Raw genomic sequence first — 25,929 nt, 5'->3', positions numbered from 1 at the left:
CTTCCTAAGGATTAAGAAATTCAGTTTAGTTCAGTTCAGCCACTCAGTCATGTCTGACTCTTTGCCACCCCATGGACTGCAGCATGCCAGGCTTCCCTGTCCATCCCCAACTCCCGGAGCTTACTCAAACTCACATCCTTTGAGTCAGTGAAGCCATCCAACTAGAAGTCTAAGAAACTAGACTGGTTTTAAGAAAACATTACTGTCTGAAGTAGAGTGGGAGAAAGAACATTCCTGACAAAAATTTAAATGCTCCATTTAAAAAAAAAGAAACAAAAACTTCACAAAATTTCTGGGCACTCCACAATTCCAAATATGCTTCAAAAATGATCTCTTTATCATCACAAATAAGCCAGTGACTTACAAAACGAAACACACCAGGATGAGGTTTACATTTGTCGAGAGGACAGGAAGGAAAAGGGTAGGGTATGCCCCTCTGCTAGGAATGGAGCATAAATCAGATACCCTTCAAAATACAGAAAATACACCTTCTGAAAATGAATAAGCAGTCTCTCAAAGCTTTTACATTTTAATGAAAAATGTGCTTATATAAAATTACTAAATTACAGCTTCTTTAGTGATCAATTTGACTCAAAATTAATCAATTTAATTGAAAGAAAATTCATTAAATTTCATTTAAATACCATGACTTATGATTAGCAGCCTAACCAATGGTAGATGTCTCTACTCTGGTATCCCATGTCCTTACACAAATGAAGATGGGGTTAAAAATGTAATTTCCCTAAAAGGGGTCAACCCTGTATTCTGCTTATTTGATTATTTAATAGTCTGGATCTGACCCTCGTTGCCAACAAAGGATGTCCACGGAGAGGCATCAGCCTGCATATATGAGGGGAAAATGAGAGCTGATTAAAAAAAAAACAAAATAAAACTGAACATGAAGAATCATCTCCAGGAGACATGGTTGATCTGCTTGAGAGCATTTTATTCCTGAGTCAGGTGGCAGGTTGAGAGATAAACATCATCAAACCCCCCCGGGCCCCTTACAGAATCTATGCTTTTCCTCAAGTGAACATGGATTAAAGCATCAGGAAAAACCTGGAAATGAGTTGAGAATGCACCTCACACTAAATTTCATCCCACAGAAGCTCCTTTATTTAGAAGCCGTAGAAATACTTCTTTTGGATACTAAAGGACAGAAGAGTTGTCCTTCTGAGATTATTGCTTTTCCTCTCACAGACACAGGGCATTATCCAGCTGTGTTCCCACTTCCCTTTCTACCTTAAACTTGCGGGATAAATGTCAACCATCTTTAAAAACTGCAAGTCCTTCTGAAAGTCATTTCAGCATGCTGGTTCACCTCAGTGCTACACTCAATTCCTTTCAATCTAATCTATTTCCTTCTATCATCTTTTTGTACACCTCACACATTCATAAGCTGCTCTGATATCTTTTTGGAGCCAAGGTGGATTACCATTCTTTTGGCCAGCAAGTAAACACAGGTTTTAGGATTCCTATACAAAAAGTTTGTCATGTTTCTACCAGCTATCCTTCCATATTTTCCTCCAGGATTTTCTGTGCCAAAATTGCCTTTCTAAAATCAGTCCTCTGTTCAATCTCTTGACCCTTCACATTTTTAAGGAAAGATAATGGACCTGGACTTCCCTGGTGTTTCAGTGGTTAAGAATCCACTTGCTAATGCTGGGGACAGGAGTTCAATCCCTGATTCAGGAAGATTCCACATTCCAAGGGATAAGTCCACAAGCTGCAACGACTGAAGCCGGAGTGCCTAGAGCCCATGCTCCACAACAAGAGAAGCCACTGCAGGGAGAAGCCCCAGGGCCACAACTAGAGAGTCTGCACATAACAACAAAGACCCAGCCCAGCCAGAAATAAATAAATAAAATTAATTTTTTAAAAGAATTTATTGAAACAAAGAAAGAAAGGGACTTTCCTGGTGGTCCAGTGGCTAAGACTCCATGTTCCTACTGCAGGGGGCCCAAGTTTGATCCTTGGTTGGGGAACTAAAGATCCCACACATGGCAATGAAGATCCTATGTGCTGCAACTAAGACCAGGAACAGCCAAATAAATGTATATATATATAAAAGGAAGATAACGGCCTTGATTTTCTAAAGATGCACCAAGAATGATCAAGTCACTCTTCACACCTTGACCCTGTTCTCCACGAATTCAAAACTAAAATCAAGTCTCTCTTTGTGTAAATCTATCAAGTAATCTTTGAAGCTTGGTGATGAGCCCTTAAAATGGTCCTTGCACTCTTTCAGCAAGAGAATTCCATCAAATATAATACTTGCATTCATGTGCTGAGTAGATATTTTATTAATATTTATATCTTTTTCAACAAAAGATCTTCATTTATTCACTCAATATTTAAGTATATACTGTATCCAAAGGTCTTGAAATGTTAGGAGTCTACACAGAAGACAGATAGTAGATACAGATCAAATCTAAACCTATATAATTCACATGATAGAGATATGAATAAAGTGCCAGGAGGCTCCAGAAAAACCACCGTGGTGGGGGTGAGTTGCATCAAATAAGTAAAGGGAAATGAAGAGAGAGAAGATAAGGAGAAAAGATAACTGAAAAGAATCTCTTATTAACGTTTCTGCTACAAACATCTGGAGCAAGCACATTGCTCTCTAACTTCCTTTCCAGCCTGTCCTTCTAGGAGACTTCACTCTACGGACTTCAGGTGCTCAGCCTCAGCACCTCAGGCCCCTCTGTGGAGGCAACACAAAGACGCTGTACGAACCGAAGATCCCAAGAACCCACAACCCCTGAGGGCTCACTGCAGCCTCTGCACCTAGATTACCATAGAGGAGGGTCCATTTCTTCACCAGTAAGTGAAGGTGGAGAAAGCCAGTTTCACAAAATGGATTGTGGAAAAACAGAAGTGCAGTCCCCGAGAAAGGCAGAAAAGGCAGCACCACGAATCTGAATGAGCCTGCCATGCAGATTAGTGGGGCTTCCCAGGTAGCAGGAGACAAGGGGACCCCAGTTTGATCCTTGGGTTGGGAAGAGGGTGATGGAAACTCACTCCAGTATTTCTGCCTGGAGAATCAAGGAGACTGGGGGATACAGTCCGTAAGTTCACAAAGAGTCAGACACGACTGAAGTGACTTAGCATGCACACATGGGGATTAGCAACCAGTGTAAAGTAATTAACCTCCAATTAAAATAAATAAATATATATCAAGGCAGCCACACACACACACACAAAGAAGAGCCAAAAGGCAAAAAAAAAGTCAAAGAAAAACCAAGTTGTCAATTTCCTAAGATGGAATCACAAGTCTTTCTTCTTCAGAAAGAAAAATAATCAGTGAGTTCTTTTATTTTAAAACAAAGCTGAAAGGGACCACTTGCTGCAAACAGCAATTTTAGCTGTGAAGTCACTACACAGATCACAGTCAAGTGCACTGGAAATAGTTTGTCACTATTAATAATCACATTATCAATATTTGCAATTAATATCTATCTTTCAAAAAACGTAGGGTCTATGCATGGTTTTCACTGATACTGACATCCTCACTTGCCTGCTTATGACAGGGAGGATGAATGGTCCCAGAATGAGAATGCCCTGCAGAATCACAGTAGGAAAAGTTTAGGAAGGGCCATTAGGCCATTTTGAACAAAACAGTTATTGGGCTCTTGGGTTTATTAACAGATCAGCTGGATAAAAATAAGTTACTACATTATACTATTTTCTACTTATCTCCATCATCCTCTTTAAGAATACACATTTTAAAAGGAGACAAGTTGTTATATTAAAAATTGCTACTCTGGCATTTTACAAGTTATATCGAATAACAAAGAAAAAATTAGTTTGAAAACTTCTTGGCCTCAATCCCAACTATCATCTCTTACCAAACTAAAATTCATATTATCACTAACTTTCTGTCTAGCATTCCTCCAGTTTACAAAAAAAAAATCAGTAACATAAAATGCTTCATAACTTTTTTAAATTGCCCTAAAATTTTAGAGGATAATATAAATGTTTCAGTTAAAGTTGAGGAGTTCACCCTAGGGATGAAAAAAAATGAAAATATCATCCAAATCGCTGGTGTAAAACACAAGATATGAACAACTGTTAAAATATCTCTCAGTGAAATTGATTGATTCTACTGTATCTACACCTATTTCCTAAACTGTAATTTCCAGAAAAACATCTACTTCTGCTTTATTGACTACTCCAAAGCCTTTGACTGTGTGGATCACAACAAACTGTGGAAAATTCTTAAAGAAATGGAAATGCCAGACCACCTTACCTGCCTCCTGAGAAATCTGTATGCAGGTCAAGTAGCAACAGTTAGAACTAGGCATGGAACAACAGACTGGTTCCAAATTGGAAAAGGAGTATGTCAAGGCTGTATATTATCACTCTGCTTATTTAACTTATATATAGAGTACATCATGTGTAATATTGGGCTGGATGAAGCACAAGTTGGAATCAAGATTTCTGGGAAAAATACCAGTAATCTCAGATATGCAGATGACGCCATCCTTATGGCAGAAAGAGAAGAAGAACTAAAGAGCCTTTTGATGAAAGTGAAAGAGGAGAGTGAAAAAGCTGGCTTAAAATTCAACATTCAGAAAACTAAGATCATGGCATCTGATCCCATCAGTTCAGTTCAATTCAGTTGCTCAGTTGTGTCTGATTCTTTGAGACACCATGAATTGCAGCACACCAGGCCTCCCTGTCCATTACCAACTCCCAGAGTTCACTTAAACTCACGTCCATCGAGTCAGTGATGCCATCCAGCCATCTCATCCTCGGTCATCCCCTTGTCCTCCTGCCCCCAATCCCTCCCAGCATCAGAGTCTTTTCCAATGAGTCAACACATCGTATGAGGTGGCCAAAGTACTGGAGTTTCAGCTTCAGCATCAGTCCTTCCAAACACCCAGGGCTGATCTCCTTCAGAATGGACTGGTTGGATCTCCTTGCAGTCCAAGGGACTCTCAGGAGTCTTCTCCAACACCACAGTTCAAAAGCATCAATTCTTCAGCACTTAGCTTTCTTCACAGTCCAACTCTCACATCCATACATGACCACTGGAAAAACCATAGCCTTGACTAGACAGACCTTTGTTGGCAAAGTAATGTCTCTGCTTTTCAATATGCTACCTAGGTTGGTCATAACTTTGCTTCCAAGGAGTAAATGTCTTTTAATTTCATGGCTGCAGTCACCATCTGCAGTGATTTGGGAGCCCAAAAAAATAAAGTCGGACACTGTTTCCACTGTTTCCCCATCTATTTCCCATGAAGTGATGGGACCAGATGCCATGATCTTTGTTTTCTGAATGTTGAGCTTTAAGCCAACTTTTTCACTCTCCTCTGGTTCCATCACTTCATGGCAAATAGATGGGGAAACAATGGAAACAGTGACACACTTTATTATCTTGGGCTCCAAAATCACTGCAGATGGGGACTGCAGCCATAAAATTAAAAGACACTTTCTCCTAGAAGAAAATATGACCAATCTAGAGAGCATATTAAAAATCAGAGACATTACTTGGCTGACAAAGGTCTGTCTAGTCAGAGTTATGGTTTTTCCAGTAGTCATATACGGATATGAGCATTGGACTAGAAAGAAAGCTGAGTGCGGAAGAACTGATGCTTTTGAACTGTGGTGTTGGTGAGCACTCTTGAGAGTCCCTTGGACTGCAAGGAGATCCAACCAGTCCATCCTAAAGGAAATCAGTCCTGAATGTTCATTGGAAGGACTGATGCTGAAGCTGAAACTCCAATACTTTGGCCACCTGATGCAAAGAACTGACTCACTGGAAAAGACCCTGATGCTGGGAAGGATTGAGGGAAGGAGGAGAAAGGGATGACAGAGGATGAGATGGTTGGATGGCATCACCGACTCAATGGACATGAGTTTGAGCAAGCTCTGGGAGCTGGTGACGGACAGGGAAGTCTGGCATGCTGCAGTCCATGTGGTCGCAAAGAGTTGGACACAACTGAGCCACTGAACTGAAGTAACTTCTAACATAAACAAATAAAAGTGTATTCAATAGGATAAATACTTTAAGTTTTATAATTTTCCCTTTAAAACTAAATTGTTTTACATGCTCATTTTTCTCAGGTATTACTTAAGCACCCTCTCATCTCTGAAGATCTACCTTGACCCTTGATCAACTGTTCTCTGTACCACAAGAAAGTCAAAGTCCTACAAAGAACATGTTTCTTACATCACACCTCTTGTTTGTGGTTCTTTTCAGAAAGTATAGTCCATCAAGTAAACACTAAGCAGAGTTTCAAAAGCATGGGCCTTTAAAAGGGGGTACACAAGGTTGGGTGTGGGCCCCCACTCAGTGCCTCAGTGAAAAGAAAGAAGTAAATGTATCACTTCGGGATGAGGAGAAAAACAGAGGCTGTGAGCAGGAGGCCCCCTCTGCAGATCTTTGGATAGTAGTCTGAAATAAAGGCACTGATGGTGTGGGCCATTGTTGGCTTTAAAGGGACTCATGAGGAATATAGTGACTGCATTCTGGACGCCAATCTATACTTTCACACTCAGATAATTCTCAAAGTATCCCTATGCAGTAGGTGCTATCCTTACTACCATCTTACAGGTGCAAAAACCAAGGACAGAAATTAGGAAACTTGCCCAAGGTTACAAGCTGATACACAGCAGAGCCCAAGCTCCCTGGTCACACTCTTCACAGAGGTCCCAGCTAGGCTTCCACCCAACATCTTTCTCTCAATAAGCCAATGGGAATAAAATATCAAATTCTTAACTCTAACACTATGCTATGATACCATTTAGGAGAATTTGATGAGGGAGAGATTTCTGAATTGTAATAATACCCTTCTATTTACTCTTCCCTGATGGATCGGATGTCAATATTCCTGATCAGTCCGCCAAGAGGATGCTGCGATTTTATTAAGCTAAAATGAAAAAGGAAGCAAGGAGTAAGACAATCAGATTCCACAAAAACATTGTTATACAAATATGATTCTTAATTCAATACAGTGAAGTGCTTTTCTAGTTTTGGGCTCCATAAAAAGATGATATCAATGTCATGCTACCTTCAAAGTACTTCAAGAATAACACAAAACACTTTAGGACAACACAAGGGACAAAAAGAAAAAAACAATCAAATGTTACATCTGAACAAGGTACGATTTTTAAAATTACTTAAAATTTAGATTTAGTAGAATGTATAGCTTCATCATGCCTCTATCAATTATCTCTGAAGGCAAAGAAAAAACTAACAAAAGTTCAAAGAGAATAGTATGAGGAGAGCCAGGGAAGGAGGTGAGGTGACTGCCACCTCTGAAGCCAACAGACAGAAAGTTCCCTTCTGAGCTTTCAGCCCATACAGTGGGTGGCTTCCTTCCAGATGGAGGCCTCAGCTGGACCCCAAAGCAGTGGTTCTCAGATTCTGTATACACAGTACTAACTGGATAGCTCTAGTTTCCCAGTCCCCATAACTATGAAGATAAAGTGTAAGAATTTTCAATTTAACAAGCTTCCCAGTGATTTAGCCTGATTTATATGACGATTATAATCTAAGAAATACTTGGAAGAAAAACCCAGACTCACTGCTCAGCAGTTGCTTCACAGAGATTTGATGTTACTTTCAGAACATACACTCTTCCCATGGGCCTACCTGTGTCAGCATCCTTAGGCCTTTGTTCTTCATCAGAAGGTTTAGATGGTGGCCAAGCAGCTGGGACTCTCCTGGGAAACTGCCCTTCGATATAATCCAGTGAGTGTGTGGGTTGACTAACTGCAGCCCAGGTGTAAAGTTGATCTTGCTATATTAAAAAAAAAAATTAAGCTATTTTAATTCAATCACAAAAAATGGAGTCTTCTTGATTGATATTTGCAACATCATTTCTATCATAAATGTATGTGTGGTAGGCATATATATAGATGCAAACACACATAAAACATGAAACAGCTTTTTATACTATTCAACGTAGATTCATCACATAAACTTTCTTTCACACATTTTGTTTTCATAACCATATGTGTTTCAACTTCTATGGTAAAATTTAAGTCTCTTTCTTTGGAGGTAAAAGGCCATGTGGGTCTGCAGGGAATTACAAGGTCAGAAAACCCACCTGATCACAGAGTCCCTTGACTAAGCATCTTCAATGCACTGGAATATGATGTCCCTTTGAAATCTGTGTAAACACTTGGCAAAATCAGAGAACAGGCAGTGCTGGGCACTCAAGGACAATAAACAGCTTCCTTGCCTTCAGTAACAGAAAGCCCAGGAAACTAATTATCCTCAATCCAGGTCGGGAACAGTTTGGGAGAGGAACTATAAAAAAGTAAGTGAACTTGCCAAGAAAAAAAGAACTGGACAGGGATCTGGCAAAGAAAGCTCTTCCCAGCTGGAGACCAACAGAATCTGAACAGAATGAGAAGCAGGCTCATAGCTACACCTCATGCCAGGAAGCCAAGTGGGAACATAGAAAGGAGGCCACTCTGAGGCTGTAGACACCCTTGGAAACTGCCCACTAAGATTTCAGGGTAACAGGTGCTTCAGGATGCAGGCACCAATGTACACAAGCCCTGGGTTCTCTTCATGACATCCTCCTTACTCACAGATATATTTCCCTAAACCTTTTGATCAACACAGCAAATAAAGCAGAGAGAGTACTTGAGTGGTAGAAACAAAAACGAAAAACATGATATAAAACCATGCTGAGACTGAACTTGAGTTAACCAGTGGAGAGGCATTGCTATTTCCAAAAATTTGCTTCACAAATTAATTGAAGAATTTCATAAAATATTCTTCAGTGTCAACAGTAAAATACAATGTATATATCTGTTAGTTTAAGCTTCACCTTTAGGGGCAGTCACTGCCCCTACCCAAGAACTCAGATTCTCAGGTCTGAATCAGGAAGGGTCCCACTGTAGACCCTTCAGCCAGTCACATCTTTCACATACCTACATCTTGATTGACACCAGGTCTACTGAATATCAGAAATAACTTTTTATTGGAAAAATGAGTGGTTTAATTAACATGATATTAGAAATGAGCTCTTGTTGGTAAAAGTAAAGGAATTCAATGGACATGGACCAGCAAATTCCTGTCGAGGGATTAGACATCAGAGAATATCCTCATTCTGGGAAGAACAAGGTGAGATGTGGGCAAGGAGCAATATCAATGTCCCCTTCACATCCACAAAATGTGAACCTCTCGTGTAAAGAGCAGCCAAGTACCTGGCAGGGGAGCGAGCTGTGTGTTTCCTAAAAGGGGGACTCTGACTTAGAGAGCTTCATCATCCTAATAATAAATGCACTCAGTCTCAGACTTCACTTGCTCCACAGAGAAGAGTCAGAGCCAGCAGCCATGGGAACAAGTGGTTTCACTCAGGATTTCATCATACAGCAAATATAAGTTTGCTAAAAGCGCTCCATAAAAGCCTAAGTAAACCACAAACAGCCTGGCCAGTCCTGCAGTCTTTCAGCCCCACCCCAGGACTGGAACACATACAGACCTGTAAGGTGGTAAAGCCTCTCCTTCATCGTATGGCTCCACAAGCAGGGAATAAGCAAGCACTAAGTTCTGTTGTAGTTCTTCAAGAATCAAATGTCAACTCTTCCACTTGTCCTTTAAGCTTTTCTATAACCCTCCTATTCATCCTCCCAAATTCACCTCCCCACATGTCCCAAATCAAGCTTCACTTCACTGGAATGTCCCAACCTAGCCTTCCCCATGCCCAGCATCTAACCAAAGATTAAGTCCCACTGGGGTCTCCCCCAGACACCCAAATCACAGCATGTTAGCCCCATCTCTTGTTGACAGTTAACAGCATCCAATCCAGATCAGTGGCTGAACACGTTTCTGAGTACACTTTGCCTTCCCTTAACCGCCTGAACTACTTCAGCACAGAAAGTGTGTACACAAGTCCTATAAAATTCCCAAGCACTCCATAAAAGCCACTTAATGTCTACTGAATTAACACATTTGTCAGATAAGAAGAAAAAGCAAGAGAGATGGTTTATCAACATGAGAGCAGCTGGAGCTGTGATCTCATTTTTTTCATCTCCTTATTAACAAAAGTACCAGAGGGGTACTTTGTGTGCATTAAACGGAAAACAAAGGTGTCAAGCAACCCATTATATCTAAACCTATTCACAACTGTACCATGTTAAAAAAAAAAAAAAAAAACCACGGGGCAGACAAAATTCCTAGGATAGAACCAGAACTGCACCCCAGACACATCTCCTAACTTTATATCTTCATGTCCTCATCAGTAACTCAGAAACAATGCCTGTTCTTGTCTTTCTGCAGGACTGGAGTGAGCAGGGTAAATGCTACATGAAAACAGCTGTGTAAACCACATGGTGTAACTCAAACATAACTACCACAACAGCTACTTGCTTTGATTTCTTTTTTTTAATTTTTATTTTTGGTACATTAAATTTACTCATAAAAAATTCTAAAAATGTACAATTTTGCCTTTTTAACAAAGTATAATAAAGCTCCCTAAACAATACTTGACATTTGCAATTCAAAATCAAATTAGCAGAACATTAAACATTTACAAAACTTTATTTTTTAAAGGGCTTCTCTGGTGGCTCAGACAGTGAAGAATTCGCCTGCAATGTTGGAGACCTGGGTTTGATCCCTGGATTGGGAAGATCCCCTGGAGAAGAGAACGGCTACCCACTCCAGTATTCTGGCCTGGAGAATTCCATGGACTGTATAGATCATGGGGTCTTAAAGAGTCGGACACAACTGAGCAACTTTCACTATCTTTTAAAAAAAATTTTTTTACATACAAATTTTTTAAAATTTTAATTGGAGGCTAATTACAATATTCTAGTGGTTTTGCCATACACTGACATGAATCAGCCATGGGTGTACATGTGTTCCCCATCCTGAAACCCCTCCCACCTCCCTCCCCATCCCATCCCTCAGGGTCATCACAGTACACCAGCCCTAAGCACCCTGTCTCATGCATCGAACCTGGACTGGTGATCTATTTCACATATGATAACATACATGTTTCAATACTATTCTCTCAAATCATCCCACCCTCGCCTTCTCCCACAGAGTCCAAAAGTCTGTTCTTTACATCTGTGTCTTTTTTGCCATCTCGCATATAGGGTCATCATTACCATCTTTCTAAATTCCATATATATGTGTTAATATATTGTATTGGTGTTTTTCTTTCTGACTTACTTCGCTCTGTATAATAGGCTCCAGAAGTTACATGCAACTTTGTAGAACTGACATAAAAGAATGGCTCAAAAAATGGGAGAATTTTCCTTCATTCCTAAAAAGAAAATTCATCCAAGAAGCTGTGAAGATTCTTGAGAACATGAGGCCTTTAGCTTCAGTACCAGGGCCTGTCTTTGTGCATCTGAGAACTTTGCACAGATGAGGGGCTACTTACAACACTGGGATGGACTGGCCGGAGCACCACTCCCTCCAGTAGCAGTGTAGTAACGCTGACCTTTGGCCTCAGCCAGAACAGTATGTAGTTTGCACATGTTGATTAAAGATACTCAGTTTGATTCAGAACTTTCGGACTTTTAAGTAATTGAGCATCTTCAGAACCCTTGGCTGTAGATGTCACTTGCCTCACTTTCTGGGAGTCATCTGCACTTTGGAAAGGACAGCCAACCCGCTCAGGTGCCACAGGCCCATCCACTGGGATGGGTGGTCAAGCTAAGCAGGGTCACGGTTTCCCTTACAATGTTTAAGACTCTTCAATATGTAATGCCATCAATTACCAGTGTGGAAAACAAACAAGGCATCAAATAAGCCACCACAGAGGCAGGAAGAGTGACAGTGACAGGGGTGTGAGATGGGTGCAACCCAGTTCCCACTTAGCATGCTCACTAGAAACAATGGAATGAGTGGACAGATGCAAGCCTCCATCAGTTTGTGCTCAAACAAGAATGCATTACAGCTGTATAACATTAGGCAAAGTCACTACCCACTACACTCCTCCACATGTAGTGTGCAGTGTAAACTAACTATGTGACCTCCCTTCGATAAAGGATCTAGAGTTCTAAGTAGTGAATTAAAATACTGAACCTACTAACTGCCATACTAACAAGCTGACTCACGTAATCTTGGGGGATTATAAATGATGCTGGTTTTTTAAAATACCCAATCATATGTATGTATTTATTATTCTAGGTGCTAGCTCCCATTTTCTCAGTGCTCTTTAGTAATTATTAAGTTTTTAACATTTATATCCTTTCCAATTTTCAATATTATAATATAAAAACTAGAAAATAAGGCAGAAAATTGAGCATTCTGCTTAAAAAAAAAAAAAGATGAGTGTTTTGTCCTCATGGTGCATTCTACTTCAGTCTCTACATGCCACTTTCTCCATTCTTGGAGGTACAAAATGCGAGCAGAAGCTTTAAAATATGACAAATTACACAGAGCAGATTGGCTGGCGCCACAATTACCTGGTTGCCACAGCCTTTGGAAACTGAACCCACAATTTCATGAAAATGATTATGTAGTTGAAAAAGTCAGTCTGATCTGTTTCTGGCTGATGAGGACATCTTCTGAGGCAATGCCAAATGCCTTTTAGACTCACTGACTGTGGTTGCTTCTGGAGATAAACTTCATAAGAGAGAAAACACTGCTAGCAAATATTCCCAAGTTCAAGTAAGGGATTCACTTGGGAACAGGTCTCATAGGTAGGCAGTGAAATCCTTTGTGTTCTGTGTGTCTCATGTTTATGTTTTACCATTCTCAATTCAGAATGGCCTTATTGGAGATAGCACTCAGCACAAGAACTTTCAAAGACAGCTGGAAATTTCTCTAAGACTTCTGATGACTAAAACACAGCTGTACAATGTCTAAATTCATTTCCTTCAATTAGAATGCCATACTTAAAGTTTGTTTTAATTTTTTGCTGTATTTAGTATAATAACACTAACTTCTTACATTTATCAAAATAAGTTATAAGAGGGTGGGCAAGGCTGAGTTAAGGGGTGTGTCCAGAGATGGCTATGGACTTAGGAAGTCATTTTAGGCAGCATGTCTGCTGATGGTAGGGCTGTGTTCCTGACCAGTTGGTTGTTTGGCCTGAGGCGTTCCAGCACTGAAACTTACAGGCTGTCAAGTGGAGCCAGGTCTCCATATCAGGGGCCCAAAGTATCTGCCTCTGACTCCAGCCAGAGTTCACACAGGCCCCTGCTATGTCTGCCATCAGCTTTTATGACTCCAGAGAGAGCTACAGTCACCTCCCTGCCTCTCCAGGAGACCCTCCAAGACAGGCATTGTGATAAAACTGAAAAAATTAAACTTGGGGAAAACAAGATTTGATGTCTGGATCCCAAGTCAGAGCCAGGCCTGCCCAGCTTGAAGCTTTGCTTTTCAGGACACAGGCACAAGTTACCCCTAACAAGAAATCTACACAAACAACCCAACCAACATTTCCCTCCAAGGGCAAAAAAACAAAAGGAAAAAGTAATACAACCCTAAAGCCTGGGACAAGGAGACCTCAAGTGGAGCAAGTTAGAAAAAAATGATGAAAAGACAGAGAAGTACAGTTCAAATGAAAGAGCAAGGGAGAAACTCACAAGACCAAATAAATGAAGAGAAAACAACCAATCTCCCTGAAAGAGAATTCAGAATAATGAGAGTAAAGATGCTCTGAGACTTGAAAATAAAATGGAGAAAATGCGAGAAGCATTTACCACAGTTAATACAATCACCAAAGACAAAGAAGAAAAAAAGAATAAGCAAACAGAGATGAACAACACAATTACTGAAATTAAAAATACTCTAGAAGGAACTAATAACAGAACAACTGACAGAGGAAGAGATAAATGAGCTGGTGAACAGAATGGTAGAAATAACTGCTGAAGGGCAGAATAAAGGGAAAGGAATGAAAAGACTGAGGACAGCCTCAGAGACCTTTGGGACAATATTAAGCAAATCAACATTCGAGTTATAGGGGTCCCAGAGGAAGGAAAAAAAAGGCACTGAGAAAATTTTTGAAGAAATTATAGTTGAATCCCCCACATAGGAAAGGCAATAGTCAATGAAGTCCAAGAAGCACAGAGAGTCCCATACAGGGTAAACCCAAGGAGAAACACATTGAGACACATATTAATCAACCTAACAGAGATTAAGCACAAAGAAAGAATATTAAGTGCAGCAAGGGAAAAGCAACAAGTGACATACAAGAGAAAACCCAGACAATTACCAGTGGATCTTTCAGCAGAAACTCTGTAAACCAGAAGGGAAAGGCAGGATATACTTAAAGTACTAAAAGAGAAAAATATACAACCAAGATTACTATACCTGGCAAAGATCTCAATCAAAATTGATGAAGTCAAAAGCTTTACAGACAAGCAGAAGTTACAAGAATTCAGCACCACCAAACTAGCCTTGCGATAAATACTAAAGGGACTTTACATAGCCAGTAAACACAACAGAAAGGAAAGACCTACAATAACAAACCCCAAATAATCAAGAAACTGTTAATAAGAATATATGTATCAATAATTACCTTAAATGTAAATGAATTAAATGCACTAACCAAAAGATACATGCTGACTGAATGGATACAAAAACAAGACCTATTTATATGGTGCCTCCAGGAGATCCACTTCAGACCTAGAGACACATACAGACTGAAAGTAAAGGGATGGAAAAAGATATTCCATGTGAATGGAAACCAAAAGAAAGCCAGAGTGCAATCCTTATTTCAGAAAAAATATATTTTAAAATAAAGAATATTATAAGAGACAAAGAAGGACACTACATAATGATCAAGGGATCAACCCAAGAATACATAACAATTGTAAATATTTATGCACCTAGTCAAGGCTATGGTTTTTCCAGTAGTCATTTATGGATGTGAGAGTTGGACTGTGAAGAAGGCTGAGAGTCAAAGAATTGATGCTTTTGAACTGTGGTGTTGGAGAAGACTCTGGAGAGTCCCTTGGACTGCAAGGAGATCCAATCAGTCCATTCTGAAGGAGATCAGCCCTGGGATTTCTTTGGAAGGAATGATTCTAAAGCTGAAACTCCAGTACTTTGGCCACCTCATGCGAAGAGTTGACTCATTGGTAAAGACTCTCATGCTGGGAGGGACTGAGGGCAGGAGGAGAAGGGGATGACAGAGGATGAGATGGCTGGATGGCATCACTGACTCGATGGACGTGGGTCTGAGTGAACTCCAGGAGTTGAAGATGGACAGGGAGGCCTGGTGTGCTGCGATTCATGGGGTTGCAAAGAGTCGGCCACTACTGAGCAACTGAACTGAACTGAACATAAGAGCATCTAAATACATAAGGCAAACACTAACAGGCGTAAGAGGGAAAATCTACAGCAACATAATAATAGTATGGGACTTTAACACCCACTTACACCAAAGCACAGATTATCAAAACACAGAATCAATAAGGAAACAAATCCTAAATGAAACATTAGACCAAAGGGATGTCTTCAGGATTTTCGATCCAAATGCAGAAGAATACACTTTCTTCTCATTGCACATTAAATATTCTCCAGGATAGACCATATCTTTGGCCACAAATCAAGCCTCAGTAAATTTAAGAAAACTGAAATTCCACCAAGTGTCTTCTCTGACCACAACACTATGAGACTAGATATCAACTACAGGAAAAAAAAACTGCAAAACACAAACTCATGGAGATTAAAGAATATGTTACTAAATAACAAAGAGGTTACTGCAGAAATTCTTAAACAGATGGGAATACCAGACCACCTGACCTGCCTTCTGAGATATCTGTATGCAGGTCAGGAAGCAACAGTTAGAATTGGACAAGGAACAACAGACTGGTTCCAAATTGGGAAAGGAATATGTCAAGGCTGTATATTATCACCCTGCTTACTTAACTTATATGCAGATTATATCATGAGAAACGCTGGGCTGGATGAAGCACAAGCTGCAATCAAGATTGCCAGGAGAAACATCAATAATCTCAGATATGCAGATGATACCACCCTTGTGGAAGAAAGTGAAGAAGAACTAAACAGCCTCTTGATGAAAGTGAAAGAGGAGAGTGAAAAAGCTGGCTTAAAACTCAACATTCAGAAAACTAAGATCATAGCATCCAGTCTCATCACTTCATGGTAAATAGATGGGGAAACAGTGAAAACAGTAACAGACTTTATTTTGGGGGGCTCCAAAATCACTGCAGATGGGGACTGTAGCCATGAAATTAAAAGACAGCTGCTCCTTGGAAGAGAAGTTATGACCAACCTAGACAGTATATTAAGAAGCAGAGACATTACTTTGCCAACAAAGACATTACTTATGCCAACTTTGCCATACTTTGTCAAAGCTATGGATTTTCCAGTAGTCACGTATGGATGTGAGAGTTGGACCATAAAGAAAGCTGAGCACCGAAGAATTGATGCTTTTGAACTGTAGTGGTGGAGAAGACTCTTGAGAGTCCCTTGGACTGCAAAGAGATCCAACCAGTCCATCCTTAAGGAAATCACTCCTGAATATTCACTGGAGGGACTGATGCCGAAGCTGAAACTGCAATACTTTGGTCACCTGATTTGAAGAACTGACTGATTTGAAAAGACCCTGATGCTGGGAAAGACTGTGGGCAGAAGGGGACAACAGAGGATAAGATGGTTGGATGGCATCACTGACTCAATGGACATGAGTTTGAGTAAACTCTGGGAGTTGGTGATGGACAAGAAGGCCTGGCATGCTGCAGTCCATGGGATTGCAAAGAGTTGGACACAACTGAGTGACTGAACTGAACTACTGAAGAAATAAGAAAGGAAGTCAAAACATTCCTAGAAACAAATAACAATGAAAACATGATGACCCAAAACCTATGGGATTCAGCAAAAGCAGTTCTGACAGGGATGTTTATAGCAATACAATCATATTTCAAGAAACAAGAAAAGCATCAGATAGACAAGCTAACTCTAGAACTAGAGCAGCTGGAAAAAGAACAACAACAAAAAAAACCAAAGTCAGGAGAAGGAAGTAAATGATAAAGATCAGAGCAGAAATAAATGAAAAAGAATGAAGGAAACAACAGCAAAGACTGATAAAACTACAAGCTGGTTCTTTGAGAAGATAAACAAAATTGACAAACCACTAGCCAGACTCATCAAGAAAAAAGGGAGAAAAATAAAATCAACAAAATTAGAAATGAAAAAGGAGAGGTTATAATACACAACACAGAAATACAAAGGATCATAAGAGAATATATAAGCAACTATATGCTAATAAAATGGACAACCTAGAGGAAACAGATTCTTAGAAAAGGTCAACCTCCCAAGACTGAACCAGAAATAGAAATTATGAACAACTGAATTACAAACACTGAAATGAAAACAGTGATCAAAAATCTCCCCAAAGAACAAAAGGCCAGGGCCAAATGGCTTCACAGGAGAATTCTATCAAACATTTAGAGAACAGTTAATGCCTATTTTTCTGAAACTCTTCCAAAAAATTGCACAGGAAGGAACACTTCCAAACTCATTCAGTGAGGCCAAGATCAGGCCAAAACCAGGCCTGATGCCAAAACCAGGCAAAGACAATATGAAAAAAAGAAAATTACAGGCCAACATCACTGATGAACATAGATGCAAAAATCCTCAACAAAAATTCTAGGAAACAGAATTCAACAACACATAAAAAGCTCATACACCATGATCAAGTTGGGTTTATTTCAGGGAGGCAAAGATTCTTCAATATATGCAAATCAATCAACACGATATACCATACTAATAAACTGAAAGATAAAAACCATATGATCATCTCAATAGTTGTAGAAAAAGCCTTTGACAAAATTCAGCACCCATTTATCATTAAAACTCTTCCAAAAAATGGGCATAGAAGGAACCTACCTCAACACAGTAAAGGCCATATATGAAAAGTCCACAGCAAACATTATTCTCAATGGTTAAAAACCAAAAGCATTCCCTCTATGATCAGGAACAAGAGAAGGGTGTTCACTCTTACCACTATTATTCAACATAGTTTTGGAAGTCCTAGCTATGGCGATTCGGAGAAGGCAATGGCACCCCACTCCAGTACTCTTGCCTGGAAAATCCCATGGATGGAGAAGCCTGGTAGGCTGCAGTCCATGGGGTCGCTGAGGGTTGGACACGACTGAGCGACTTCACTTTCACTTTTCACTTTTGTGCATTGGAGAAGGAAATGGCAACCCACTCCAGTGTTCTTGCCTGGAGGATCCCAGGGACGGGGGAGCCTGGTGGGCTGCCGTCTAGGGGGTCGCACAGAGTCAGACACGACTGAAGTGACTTAGCAGCAGCAGCTATGGCGATTAGAGAAGAAAAGGAAATAAAAGGAATCCAGATCGGAAAAGAAGTAAAACTCTGTTTGCAGATAATGTGATACTATACATAGAAAACCCAAAAGAAACTATCAGAAAATCACTAGAGCTAATCAGTAAATTCTGCAAAGACTTAGGATACAAGGTCAATAGACAGAAATCACTTGCTTTCCTATATACTAACAATGAAAAATCAGAAAGAAAAATTAAGGAATCAATACCATACACCATTACAACAAAAAGAATAAAATATCTAGGAATAAACCTACCTAAGGAGACAAAACACTTATATATGGAAAACTATAAGAAACTGATGAAAGAAATCAAAGACGACATAAACAGATGGAGAGATATTCCATGTTCCTGGGTAGGGAGAATCAATATTGTGAAAATGACTATAAACTCAATATGGGTTAAAGACCTAAATGTAAGACCAGAAACTATTAAACTGTTAGAAGAAAGCATAAGCAGAATACTCAATGGCATAAATCAAAGCAAGATCTTCTATGACCCACCTCCTAGAGTAATGGAAATAAAAACAAAAATAAACAAGTGGGACTTAACTAAACTTAAAATCTTTTGCACATCAAAGGAAACTACAAACAAGGTGAAAAGACAACCCTCAGAAAGAGAGAAAATAATAGCAAAGGAAACAACTGACAAAGAATTAATTTCCAAAATATATAAACAGCTCATACAACTCAATACCAGAAAAGCAAACAACCCAGTCAAAAAGTGGGAAAGGAACCTGAAGGGACATCTCTTCAAAGAAGACATACAGATGGCTAACAAGCACATGAAAAGATGCTCAACATCACTCGTTATTGGAGAAATGAAAATCAAAACTACAATGAGATATCACCTTATACCAGTCAGAATGCCCATCATCAAAAAGTCTACAAACAATAAATGCTGGAGAGGGTGTGGAAAAAATGGAACACTCTTGCATTGCTGGTGGGAATGTAAACTGGTACAGCCACTATGAAAGATGCTATAGAGATTCCTTAAAAAGCTAGGAATAAAACCACCATAAGACCCAGCAATCCCACTCCTAGGCATATACCCTGAGAAAACAAAAATTGAAAAAGACACATGTACCCCAAGGTTCATTACAGCACTATTTACAAAAGCTAAAAGATGGAACCAACCTAGATGTCCATTGACAGATGATTGGATAAAGAAGCTGTAGTACATATATACAATGGAATACTACTCAGCCATAAAGATGAATGCATTTGTATCTGTTCTACTGAGGTGGACAGCCTAGAGCCTATTATACACAGGGAAGTAAGTCACAAAGTGAAATATAAATACTGTATACTGACACATACATATGGAATATTAAGAGATGGCACTGATGAATTTATTTTTAGGACAGCAATGGAAAATCAGACATAGAGAACAGAGCTATGGATATGGTGGGAAGAGACGAGGGAGAAGGGGAGATGTATGGAGAGAGTAATGTAGAAATTTAAAATACCATATGTAAAATAGCCAATGGGAATTTTCTGTACAACTCAGGGAACTGAAACAGGGGCTCTGTGACAGGCTGAAGGGTGAGATGAGGAGGGAGATGGGAGGGAGGCCCAGGAGGGAGGGGACATGGGTGTACCTATGGCTAATTCTTATTGATGTATGACAGAAAAGCACAGAATTCTATAGAGCAATTATCCTTCAATTAAAAAATTTAAAAAATTAAAAAGATTAGGCAGGTGGCAGCCACTGCTGTCTGGAAACACATGAATAACCAGACATCTTCGAGAACATTCTTCAGTTTCAGAATTGTAAAGTGTTCTGTGAGGAATAAATGGATTTGGTCCTTGCCTTAAACAACTTGACAGTATCATTTGAAAAATAATATTCAATTATATGAAACAGTACAAATTTCATAGAAGAATAATATAAATTAGACTTTTAAAAAATAGCTATAAGAGTAACAACAATTTCATCCCCCAATACTAACCACTAAAGCAAAAAACCCTAAATATTATTTTTTTCTTTTGTGATGTGACAGTTTTCCACAATTTCATTGTGGTAAAATAGGATTTATTTAGAATAGTTCTTTGATTTAAAAAATGGAAAGTTTTGGCTTTTAGCACATAACTTTTAAATCTGTATTTAAAAGGATTTTTAAAATCCTTTTTAAAAGGATCCTTTTAAAATCATTTTTAAAAGTAAAAATTGTCATATATGTACACAACACCACCACAGAATGAGCACAAAATCTTTTACTTTACTAAAAGAAGCTAGTTGAGCAAACCGTAGTCGGGAAAGTTCCCTGAGCATTTGTGCCGACCGTCACCACATTGTAAATTCAATTAAAACTGCCCTGTGGGATTTCTCAACCAGTCATGTTTGTCATTTTCTCTATTTTGTTTCTGTTAAACATTTCGGAAATGTATGTGTTATCCTCCCAAGTAGGATAAGTAAGCTCCTTGCCCCTAGTCACCAACCATATCCTATCACCCCTTGTTTTCCCCGATATTTGTACACATAACAGACACGCAATGAGTATTAAGGAACTTAAAGGGTCAAGCTGAATAAAAATTGTCTTTTAACGACTTAAACCATAGCTCTATATCTGAGTAAAAATAGGAATGTGCTTCCCTTACACTACTCCACTTCTTACATTCTTAAAGTCTGTTTCAGCTTTTGTTGAACTGGATCATTTCTTCCTATTAAAGAAAACAAACAGAAGCTTCCTACCCTAGGAAGATCAGAAGATTAAAAACCACAATGTAAAAGTAGGATAAATGGGCCACAAGCCCATTTTACTCAAAAAAAAAAAAAAAAAAGGAAAGTTTCTTTTAGCAGATTTTCCTTTTTTTTTAAGAAAACATGCTATTTTTTAAATTAATTAATTAATTTTACTTTATAATATTGTATGGTTTTTCCATACATTGACTTGAATCCACCATGAGTATACATGTGTTCCCCATCCTGAACCCCCCTCCCACCTCCCTCCCCATACCATCCCTCTGGGTCGTCCCATGGCACCAGTCCGAAGCATCCTGTATCATGCATCAAACCTGGACTGGTGATTCGTTTCACATATGATATTTTACATGTTTCAGTGCCATTCTCCCATATCATCCCACCCTCGCCCTTACCCACAGAGTCCAAAAGACTATTCAATACATCTGTGTCTCTTTTGCTGTCTCGCATACAGGGTTATCATTACCTTCTTTCTAAATTCCATATATATATGCGTTAGTATACTGTATTGGTGTTTTTCTTTCTGGCTTAATTCACTTTGTATAATAGGCTCCAGTTTCATCCACCTCATTAGAACTGATCCAAATGTATTCTTTTTAATGGCTGAGTAATACTCCATTGTGTATATGTACCATGGCTTTCTTATCCATTCATCTGCTGATGGACATCTAGGTTGCTTCCATGTCCTGGCTATTATAAACAGTGCTGCGATGAACACTGGGGTACACGTGTCTCTTTCGATTCTGGTTTCTTCAGTGTGTATGCCCAGCAGTGGGACTGCTGGGTCACATGGCAGTTCTCCAAACTCATTCTATGAGGCCACCATCACCCTAATGCCAAAACCTGACAAACATGCCACAAAAAAAGAAAACTACAGGCCAATATCACTGATGAACACATATACAAAAATCCTTAACAAAATTCTAGCAAACAGAATCCAACAACATGTTAAAAAGACATACATCATACATACATCATGACCAAGTGGGCTTTATCCCAGGGATGCAAGGATTCTTCAATATCCACAAATCAATCAACGTAATAAACCACATTAACAAATTGAAAAATAAAAGCCACATGACTACCTCAATAGATGCAGAGAAAGCCTTTGACAAAATTCAACATCCATTTATGATAAAAACCCTCCAGAAAGCAGGAATAGAAGGAACATAACCCCAACATAATAAAAACCATATATGATAAACCCACAGCAAACATTATCCTCAATGGTGAAAAATTGAAAGCGTTTCCCCTAAAGTCAGGAACAAGAAAAGGGTGCCCACTTTCACCGCTACTATTCAATATAGTTTTGGAAGTTTTGCCCACAGCAATCAGAGCAGAAAAAGAAATAAAAGGAATCCAAATTGGAAAAGAAGTAAAACTCTCACTGTTTGCAGATGACATGATCCTCTACAGAGAAAACCCTAAAGACTCCACCAGAAAATTACTAGAGCTAATCAATGAATATAGTAAAGTTGCAGGATATAAAATTAACACAGAGAAATCCCTTGCATTCCTATACACTAACAATGAGAAAACAGAAAGAGAAATTAAGGAAACAATTCCATTCACCATTGCAATGTAAAGAATAAAATACTTAGGAATATATCTACCTAAGAAACTAAAGACCTATATATAGAAAACTATAAAACACTGGTGAAAGAAATCAAAGAGAACACAAATAGATGGAGAAATATACCATGCTCGTGGATAGGAAGAATCAATATAGTGAAAATGAGTATTTCCCTATCTTTTCATTGGCTTATAAATAATATCAGGTTGGTTCTTCCTCAGTTCTTTTCTCCTGTGGCAAAGTGTTGAAACAACACTCCAGTTATATCTCAAGCAGGCAGGATGTATTGGGCAAGCAACAAGCAGTACACTCTGTAGGCCTGAGAGTAGAACAGCCCCTGCAGGAGTGGCCCTGTTGTTTTGGCTTCTCTCCTTCCTTGTTCCCTCCCTGAGCAGGTTCCTGGGGCCTGACTGGTTACACTCTATGCAAATAGGGGAAGGTACAGACACACACCCAAAACCAATCAGGGGAGACGGTATGTTTTCAGGGAAGGGAGCCTGTTGGGTGCCTTTTCCGCCAAAGGTTCCCATTTAGGTCCATGGCTTCCCCTTTCCATGGGCTTTTCTTTTTTTCCTTCTAGTCACTGCTTCTTCTGACCACCATCGTGGACCCTGTTTCCCTGTTCTAACTATATAACCATAATAACCCCCAAATAACTCAGAGTTGTAACTGACAGTTTAGAGCACACACTACAAAATGATAGTGACGGGAGCAAGGCAGTCTAAGAGTGCTTCGCTGAAATTTTTCTACTTAAAGAGGAGAGTTGGGTTCTGTGGCGGCACTGTTGTACAGGAAAACCTCATCCCCTTCAGCCTGTAGTTAAAGCAGAGTCTCAGTTACTCCCTGAGAGGTATGGTCGCCTTCCCACTGATGCTCCGAGGACCATCAGTGAGTGGACAAGTGCTACTTTATATGTGGGATCATTTTAGTGGGGGCACTTCCCTCTCCGCTCTCAGCACTGCCCTGCCTCAAGTGTCTGTCAAGGCCAAAAGGTCTATATTTGAGTGTATCTAGACATTCCAGCAAGTGCATTCTCCTGCCAAACATTAAAAGTTTGACTGAGGGCAAAAAAAGTAAAACAGTGTCACAAAGTATGGCACACATCCATTTCTTTACACCTACAGTTCACCTCTGGCTGTTGTTTGATGGTTTTCTTCAGTAGCATGCTTATATTTCTTTCTTTTTTTTTTTTAGTGTATCTATTCTAGGCTTTTGATTGTAGTTTTCATGGGTTCATATGTATTTTCCTGTAACTGTAACTATTTGTTTTAAATTGATAGTCATGTAAGTTCAAACACATTTTGAAAGATCTATATTTTTTGTTCCCCTCCCCTACTGTTTGTGTTTTAGATGTCATCTGGGTGATCTTCACATTTATCTCATCACTATTTATTGTAGTTACAGTTGATTTTAGCATTCTTTTGTCTTTTATTTTCATACTTGGTTTAAGCACTTGATTCTTACTTGATCCTCAGTTCTTACTATATGTCATCCTTTCCTAGTTGGATTTCCCCTTTCCTATAAATTCTTACTTCTTTTACACTTAGAGAAGACTCTTTTTAGGGTAGGTTTAATATTAATGAATTATTTAGTTTTTGCCTGTCAGAGTATTCTTTATCTCTGCTTCATGATAATCTTTCTGGGTAGAGTATCCTAGGGTCTAGGTTTTTCCCTTTTAGCACTTTGAATACATCATGCCACTTCCTTCTGGCCTGCAATGTTTCTGCAGACAAATCAGCTGATAGTCTTACGGGGGTTCCCTTATATGTGCTTCCTTGTTTTATTCTTGTTGCTGTTAGAATTCTCTCTTTAACTTTTCCTACTTTAATTATGATATGTCTTATTGTGGGTCTGTTTGGATTCATTGTGCCTGGAACCCTCTGCTCTTCCTGTACCTGGATATGTTTCCTTGTTCGCATTCAGAAGGTGTTCAGAATAATTTCCTCAAATACATTTTGATCTCGTTTTCTCTCTCTCCTCCTCTGTAACCCATATAATGTGAATATTAGTATTTTTAATGTTGTCCTGGAAATCTCTTAAACAGTTTTCATTTTTTAGAATTTCCTTTTCTGATTGTTATTCTGACTGATTTTCATTATTTTACTTTCCAGATAATTTATGCATTTTTCTGTATCATCTAATCTGCTGTTCCATTTCTTCTACTGGTTTTTTTTTTTTTTTCAGTTTCATTTGTTGAATTCTTTATTTCTGATTAGGTCTTCTCTACATTTTCTAGCTCCTTGTTAAACATTTCACTGTGTTCATCTATTCTTTCATCGCCAATGCTTTGACTGTTTTATCTAGTAAACTATTTCTATTTGCTGAATTTCACTGTAATCAAGTAAAAGTATGAAAATAAAGCTAAAGCATGTGATTTATTTTTTAAAAAATTGTCACAAAAATAGTGGTAAGAGTATATCATTTTTAAACCACCAGGGGGAAAATGAAATAATAAAAAAAACCTGATGAAGCATTACTAGTAAGAATGCTAACTGAATTAACAAAATTTAGGTTTCAATGCATATATTAAATGATAGAAGTTCGAAAAATTAACAAATTAAACATCCAAGTTAAAAAATTCTCAAGAATCTGGAGGGGAAAATTCCCCAGCAAGATGGTTCAAAGAGAGAAGGAAGGAAATAGATAAAAGTACTAATAAAATGACCTTGAAAGAAGTGTTCTATAAAAGAAAACTAATAGCATCAAAAACCTCTGACAAGAATTATCAAGGAAAAATACAATTAATGTATGAAATGTTAGAAATGTATGAACATTAGAAATGAAAAGGCTATTAAAAACTGGCAAGTAAATGTTAAAAGAACTTTATACCAAACATTTAAAAATATTAGATGAAAAAAGTTATTTTTTAAAAAATTAAACTTACTAAAATAGAAAAGTAAAACGGAAGAACGTGAATAGTTCCATAACTGAAATTAAACTAAAAATTTTAAACTGTCTCATAAAAGAACATTTCAGACTTAGGTGGCTAGATGGACAAATTCTGCCTAAATATTAGAGGAAGAAACAGCATTAATCTTATACAAATTCTTCCAAAGGAGAACAGGAAGAAGAGAGAACATTCCTCAACTTACCAATTTTTTTTTAGACCAACACAACCCAGGTAGCAAAATCTAAAAAGGACATTATGAGAAAGGAAAACTACAGGCCAAGCACCTTCCTGAACATGGATGAACAAAACCTACAACGTAATAATAGCAAACTGAACTCAGTGAAACATTAAAAGAATGATATTTCACAATCTGAGTTGATTCTAAGAAAGGTAGGCTTAACATTTAAAATTAAATCCATGTATTATTTTATATTGATAAAAGAGAAAAAAGTTTTCTCAGTAGAGATAATAAGAAAAGCATTTGATAAAAGGTATCACCCATTTATGACAGAAACTCTCA

At 38.7% G+C, this 25,929-nt stretch overlaps 1 protein-coding gene across 1 annotated transcript in view; it reads right to left on the bottom strand.

Moving 5' to 3' along the window:
• FMN2 (formin 2) overlaps positions 1–25,929 on the bottom strand; it is a 350,878-nt gene that overhangs the window by 237,569 nt on the left and 87,380 nt on the right. The window contains exon 3 of the mRNA XM_068983086.1: positions 7,604–7,751. Within this exon, the coding sequence (XP_068839187.1) occupies positions 7,604–7,751 (148 nt within the window). The remainder of the gene's footprint in view (positions 1–7,603; positions 7,752–25,929) is intronic.

Source organism: Capricornis sumatraensis, chromosome 10 (genome assembly GCF_032405125.1).
Source record: "Capricornis sumatraensis isolate serow.1 chromosome 10, serow.2, whole genome shotgun sequence".
Lineage (NCBI taxonomy): Eukaryota > Metazoa > Chordata > Mammalia > Artiodactyla > Bovidae > Capricornis > Capricornis sumatraensis.
Note: the sequence above shows the minus strand (reverse complement) of the source record. Positions and strands in the feature narration are given on the sequence as shown.